The sequence below is a fragment of the Lissotriton helveticus genome, chromosome 5_1 (genome assembly GCF_964261635.1).
Source record: "Lissotriton helveticus chromosome 5_1, aLisHel1.1, whole genome shotgun sequence".
Classification (NCBI taxonomy): domain Eukaryota; kingdom Metazoa; phylum Chordata; class Amphibia; order Caudata; family Salamandridae; genus Lissotriton; species Lissotriton helveticus.
The window spans coordinates 1,343,535,643-1,343,542,966 of NC_136065.1; the positions used below are offsets into that span (position 1 = coordinate 1,343,535,643).

At 43.6% G+C, this 7,324-nt stretch overlaps 1 protein-coding gene across 4 annotated transcripts in view; it reads right to left on the reverse strand.

Moving 5' to 3' along the window:
- ELAPOR1 (endosome-lysosome associated apoptosis and autophagy regulator 1) overlaps positions 1-7,093 on the reverse strand; it is a 489,842-nt gene extending 482,749 nt beyond the window's left edge. For all 4 annotated transcript variants that reach the window (XM_078644216.1, XM_078644219.1, XM_078644218.1 and 1 more), the window contains exon 1: positions 6,907-7,093. In XM_078644216.1, the coding sequence (XP_078500342.1) occupies positions 6,907-6,999 (93 nt within the window). In that variant the 5' untranslated portion in view covers positions 7,000-7,093. The remainder of the gene's footprint in view (positions 1-6,906) is intronic.
- Positions 7,094-7,324: the final 231 nt, after the last annotated feature.

Sequence of the window (7,324 nt, forward strand, 5' to 3'; positions counted from 1 at the left end):
GAGCAAATAGGTTACAGAGAGCTATGAAGAAACAGGAAGAAGAGTTGACAGCGATGCAGGACACCCAATATAAGAGCCTGAAAGCATTAGAGAGTATGAAAAGAAGTGGTACTGTCCTGACTTCACTTTGAAGGTTCTACATTTTTAGTGTCATGGTAATGATGACCCCTAAAGGTCATCAAAGGGGGGACTGAGAGAGCACAAGTTTGAAAAAAATGTATAAGTACGCCATATTTACAAGCACGTAGTTAGTTAACATGTACTTTGCACCAGAGTGTTTATATTTAGAAGTGAAATACACAGAGTGTCTTATATTCAGTGGTGAAATGCATAGAATGTTTAAAGTAGAGTAACGATAATCATAACTGTGTGAGATTAATGTAGAAATGTTTGGGATGAATATGAAAACCTCACGTTCTCATGTTAAAGGAATAATGTAAGAGTTGAATGTAACTCTAAAACCCGGTATTTTGTGTAGGCCTCATGGCAATTCACAAGCAAATCTAAACGTGCTGCTAAAATAATGTGAGACAAGGTTGACATGATTCTTTCAAAATGTACTATTGAACTTAGGGTTAAAAGTATATGCTTTATAGATGTGTTATTTTAGAAACGTATGCTAGTTAAGAATGTTTGCTGTTTAAATCAAGTCAACGTTTTAAGAGTGCAGGAACCTGCTGCATGTAAATCAAGTAGGCCAGAGCCGATAATGTCATGTAGCTCAAATCGTCATGTGCTCGTTAGAGGAGAGGTCGTGAGGTGTCCAGTATGGAGCTCTGAGAGTGTTTTATGGCCTAAGATATGGTGAAGTCTGGAATTTGAGGCCCACTGCAGGACGAGCTGTATGCAGGTGCGAGGGTCCTAATCAGCTCGAATGAAAGGGACTTTGTTCAGTGGCGCCTTGCGCAGGCCTGTAGGAGTTTCCAGGAATTTCAGGGGGTATCAGCGCACGGAAGAAGAAGCCTGGGAACCAAGGTCAACTTTAACGAGGGTCTTCAAGAGTACCATCATGGAGTTTGCCGCGGAAAGATGTACCACGTGAGGGGCGTCCCAAGGGGCGTTTCTATTGGAAATGTGATTTGGTATTAGGGAAAGTGACCCGGGAAGAGAGCAGAGCAGATGATTTTGGGAGCCTAAGGAAGCGGATGGGTAGGCAGATAGGCTGATCAGGAGAGACCCATTATCAGAGAAGAGACAAAGAGAAGTGTGTGATCTTCTTAGGAAGTCACCACGGCTGACACCTAGAGGGTAAAGATCTTGTTAAGTAGGGATGTCATTTAGTGTAGTGTAGGGACAGACTAACTTTAATTTTCTTTTCTGTAATGACTTTGAGGTTGCAACTTGTATCTATTTTAGCAACCCTGATGGTATTCGAACTTGTACTTATTATTTTGTTCTTCAGATTCAGACTATTCAAGAAGTTCATGTTCATAGTGATTCCGATATACCTCTTGAATCTCATTTTGAGAAGTTTGTATCTTCAGTTATCTTTGACTTTATATTAAATCTTTAAAACTTAATTTTGGTCAGTGGTCATTTAGAGTGGTGTAAGTTCTTAAATTGATTGTTTACTGCAAGATTACCTTTTACTCAAGACAGGTACCAACGATTCAGTCGACAGGAAATGGGATTTGGTAAGATAATTAGTAACCAGTAATCCCGCGTTAGCACCAGCAATTCTAAAGCAGGAAATGAATAGGTAAATTAGCTTAAAAAAGCAAAGTAGGCAGCAAGAGGGAAATTGCAAGAACATTTTCTTCCCTTTCTGGCCCGACTGGAGCAGCGGAGCAAGGGATGTACTGAAGTACAGAAGTAGTGACATGAGCAAAGCGGAGATGAATATGTGTTAGTGAAGATACAAAAGAAAAGACCTGTTTGAAAAACAGAAGAAGGAGGAGGGGATATTAGTGGAAAAGGAAGAGTCAGGGGTAACCCACAGGAGGATGGAAGAAGACAGTGAAGGGGGGGACAGAACATGCAGCAGAGGGACGTGGGTCTGAATAATCGTAGGAGGGTGGGAGCCCTTCTTCTCACAAGAAAGCAATATCTGGAACAGAGACAATCAAGGAGAGAATAAGGAAGGGAGGGACAGAGTTTCAAAGAAGCAGGATGGCAAGAACATGAAGGTGGAAGAAAGGGCCAAACATCAAATGAGGTCTCAATAAGCACAAATCATTCGGTGAAACCCTGCATGACAAACCCATTTTCAGTAAAACAGCATTTGTCAGGTTGAATTTCTCAATCTCTACAATGAGGATTAATATCCATTTTTCTAGAGCGAGGATTTGCAGAGAGGATTTTTAAGACAGCGTTGAAACTGCGGAAATGCACCACTATCACACACAACTGTTGTTTTCTGTAGTCTCACCATCACACACAACTGTTGTTTTCTGTAGTCTCCATCCCCCTTCCCCCAAGTATTTGAGTAAGAGAAAGGCAAACATTTGTTTTGGGCCAAGAATGCATTTATCAAAATTGCAATGAGAGTTCATCCATATGTATTAATGGGCTGGCTCTCACATGAGCACAATGTGGTACTACCTGAGTCCGTTCAATTGTGACTCGCGTCACATGCACAAATCACCTGGGAGTCATTGCGAGCCCCCATCTGATTCCAGTCTCTCTAATCATGGCAGTGATGCTTTTACCATCATCATCCATGAACATTAGGCCAGATTCATTTGTCCATCTAAATTGCGGGCCTGTAGAGGTATGCTCACAAAAACGGCACATTTCCCTGAATGCCCATTTGCCCATTTGCGCAAGAGGGTGCTTGAGTGGTTGATTGATCTTTCTACATGGGGACACATACCTTGCTTACGTAGGGAAGTGATGGTACTGTGCACCATTACCGGCAAAGGTCACTTGTACAGTGAGATGTGGTGCTCGTGATAGAACCAGCCATGCCACGGTCAGCTGTGGCCCTCATTAATAACTTTTAGCACCACTTTGGTGTTATAGCGATGTTGAGGATAGGCACCTTTGAGGCATGTTCCTCAGCCTCCACACAGCTGCAAAGCTGAGGAGGCCAGAGTCAGGCATAGAAGATTACACAGTGCTCACCAAAAATGCCAAGTCATTAAGATGGTGGTGTTACTATTCCCTGACCTGAACTAGTTCTCACGTGGTCGTTCGTGTCTTCATGTTGCTAAGAGGAAATTGATATTTTTTTATGGTAATTCGGTTGTCATGTGATTTCCATCCTAGTCATGTTTACATGGGACACTGCATGCTAGCTGTTCAAATGGTTCCTTTCTCATACCTCTCCTGTTTATCACCATCTCACAAAAGTCAAGGAAAACATTCAACTGAATGACCTTTAGTCTCCAAAATACACCTGTACCTCCCCATTAACACTGAGACCTTTACAGAATGCCTAAAGCGTTGTTATCCATGCTGCTCCCTGTCTTCCCAGGACAGTTTTCTTCATCATCCTCTTTTGTGCGACAGTGTGTTCTGTACTGAACGATTTATTCCACGCATTCCATCATTAAAATAAAATTTGAGAAAGCGCCTTGCAAGGGAATATCATTGATCACTGTTTTCAGATGCTCTGATTAGGGATTTTATATGGTCTTGCAGAGGATGTGATGCGAAGCCACCTAACTTCTCTGAAATACACATACACATGTTTCATTTACTACTATGTACATGACATAGTAGTAAATGAAACACTAAATCTAACATCTGTTAGACCAATTGAATTTGAAAGTATTTCATCCCTTGCATGTGTACAAGATATGGACTAGACGCCCTTAGAAAGACCGATTGGTCAACTCAAGCAAACACGTCTGTAGCCTATGGTAAGTAGGGTTGGTCTTAGAATCTCACAAATTGTCTGACCCTTACGGAAAGTATTGACAAGTCACTGAAATCTTCTGCATAATGTTTTCTCCACATCTTAGCATATGCTGATGTTTCCGTAAACTACGACTGACTGCCAGCGGTGTGGTACTGAGTCTAACTTCCAAAGGCATCAAGGGCACCTTCAGTTATGAGAGTATTGCCCAATCTACAACTCTTTACTGCCTCCACCGTATACAATCTGCAATATCTTCTCCTGTGATAGTGTGTGCAAGGGGTGACTGCTACAGACCCTCCAGAGCCCACAAGCACCTGTGTAGGGGACTGACTGGTGGGACAAACAGCAAACCTGCACATTCGTTTAACCTTGGTAGGTTTCCAATTAAATCACCTATTGATAGAAATGCTTACATTAATGTAGTTTTACACAGAACTTGCTGCAACAGACTGGTCACTGCCTAGAGCGGTAAAGAAGAGCATTGTTGGGTAGTGCTTAGAAGCAGGGCTCGTCTTGCTCTATAAACAAATAAGATCCTGACGCATATGGATAAAATAAGTTTCCCTTACCACTGGTACTCCTACATAAATGCCTGGAGTTGGTGATAGGACATGATGTGTAGGGTTGCCACCAATCGGTAATTTTATGGCAGGGGCAGTATCTACATTTAGTGTAGAAAACAATTTTCTCAGACGTCTCCTAGCCCTCCCCCGTGGCACACCCCTGCTCCCTTTGAGACTAGATGTGGGTCTTCCTTCTGTAGCTGAGGATCTCGAATTAAAGCCCCTAAGATTCTGGCACAGGCTTTGGACTACTAGCGAGCTTGCTCACTACAGGCAAGACCTCATTCATGTAATGAATTTGAACAAGCGTGACAGAAATCCTTGGTTGGTTTTCATTAAGAAAGAATTGTATCGCCTGAGACTCCAGGAGTTATGGGATGCTCCTGAACAAGGCTGCCAAAGGGTCTCCCGCAAAAGATTGGTGGAAATATATAAGGAAAAAAGTTTATCCAATCAGGTATCTGCACCCAATAACGGCACTTTAACAGATCGATTTTTGGATTCCAAAAATTCATATAATTTTGAAGGTTTTATGGACATCATCTTCCCCATTTTAGCACGAAAACTGTTCATCCAATTGAGCTTAGGTACCCTGCCTATTAAAACTTTTACTTGTAAATGGACAAAGAGTGAAGATAAAATCTGTCCGGGGTGCGCTAACCATGATGAGGAGGAAATTCATGTCCTGTTCTTTTGCCCAGCCTACAATAGACCAAGGAAATATTGGCTTGTGCCACTATGTAGGAACTTGGGTATAAGGAGCCATCTGTACTCCTACAGAATACTGAAAACCAGTACTCTGCCTCACATAGTCTTTGCAGTTGCCAAATACATACTGGCTATGTGGCAGATAAGAAATAAACTCCTAAAAGATTGATCATTGATATGAACTGTAATGTATTTCCTCCCATGAACAGATTTCCAAGGAATTAATTTTTATGTAATGTTTCTATACAAGGGAATGTTTTTTCAATGTTGAATGTTTTAATTGTATCTTTTATGGTCTTAACGACCGAAATAAAGAATTTTTGGATTGGATTGGATTGGTATCTACATTTGGAAAACCAGCAGATGCCAGAACAGTTCAAACAAAATTGTATGAAAAAAACAAAATAAAAGTGAAACCCTTGTAAAGAGTAATGTGTCACTGTCTAAACTAAGCAGGGCCATAGAGAATATTTTATTAATGGCTCAACGAGTGCTCTCAGCAGAAATAAATATGTGTGGCAGAAAGTGCTGACATTTAGAGCAACCTTGAACCCTGTAAAGGCAATCTACTTGAATCAGCTGCCATTTTAGGCCCTCTTTACTAAAGGCACAGATTTCCCCCACCCTGAGTTACTGATACCCACTTTTCTCAGCTAAATATTTCACAAACGTTGGCATATGAGCACTTTACATCAGCACCGGAGTACACTACACACTTTTGTAAGCAATGAGGAGATTACCTGATTTGTCCACAATCAAAGAATGTTGATCTGACGTCAGGACTCGTACCTAGGCCTCAGGTTCCAAAATCAGCAGCTCTGACAGTTATGCCACATCTTCTGCTATGGTATCGGTAACTCAATGGGTGGGGAAAATCAGGGTCCTTTGCAGATGTCCCCCCAGCCCCGTTAGAAATGAGTAATTGCCGTTGGAATCCGTAATTCCGGGTCCGATTTTCCCATTAACTCCTAATTTCCAGCGATTTACCTTGAAATGAAAGGTATCAGCGAAAGGCTGCGGATCACATAGTTCCAATTGGGCTGGTGTTGACTTTTACTGTCCCACAGGAATCAAGGGGCCACGTGTAATGAGAGCCCTATTCGTGCTGTCGTTTTCTAGGGGGTGGGGTGCGGTAGGGCGGGAGTTATTTTCTCCCAGTTATTTCGTTTTTGCATACATGCCATTCAAACAATCCATTCCAGGGACTTCATGTTTGGAAAATGTTCCGCAGTAAACTCTGAAATGTTTTGCACCTGTTATTAGTAAAACTTGCCAGGTGCTAGACAGCTTTCCCCTGCATTGCGAATCTATCACCTTCATGAGAAACCTGCCTAAGTTACTATCGCCTGCACGATACCGTCTCTGTAAAAGTAGTCAAAGGCTTCCAATGGCATTGGTACACGTACGCTCTGCTCCACTTAGGCTCAAACACATAAACCGATGTAAAATGTGTGATGAAGTATCAACTGTTTGCAGATTGGACATTTATTTGCCACAGAATGTAATACAACGTGCAAATTAAACTGAGAAGAAGCACTTGTGCACCGTTGTAAGGTGTTTTAAACGGGGTTTCTTATAGCAAGGCACTTTTTGTCAAAACAAACAGTATTTATAACACTCAAATCTACACTAGGGCAAATGGAGTCAGAATGCCCGCGCTAAACGCAAAAGAAGGAGGATGTACACCACTCACGCTAAAGCACCACCTCGACACCTTGCACACGAACCTCGACCTGGTGGAACACGTGGCTTCTGTTTTCCACTGTTTCCCTAAAACACACAAAGGAATACAGACTCACAGAACACATATGGAAGAAGAGGTGCGGTCCCTACCTCTTTGCAGGCGTGGAGTTCCAGGCCAAGTGCCCCCTGGGTGGCAGCCCCTGCCCAGAGGAGAAGCTGCAGGAGGAGGTGGGCGCCGGGCATGGTGCGCCTCTTGGAATAAAGAGCCGGTCCGTGGAGGATGGAGCGCTGTCCCTGCTGCGGTCTGAGCCCGGCTGCTGCTGCTGCCACCTGTCTCGCGTCTACCGCCGGGCGGGAGGGAGAACGAGCCCGGGGGAGGGAGGTGGGCAGGGCCAGGCGTGGCGGCCCCACCCTGTCTTTGTGCACAGGTGCGCTCTGCTGCCTCTGGACCTGTGCCTCTGCCTGGGCCGGGCTGCTGTGGCTTGGCTGTGGGAGGGCGGGGCGGGCATTGTGGAGGTCTGTGCTGGGCCGGCAGGGCAGGATGCTTCTGTGGCGCAGCTCTGTGGTG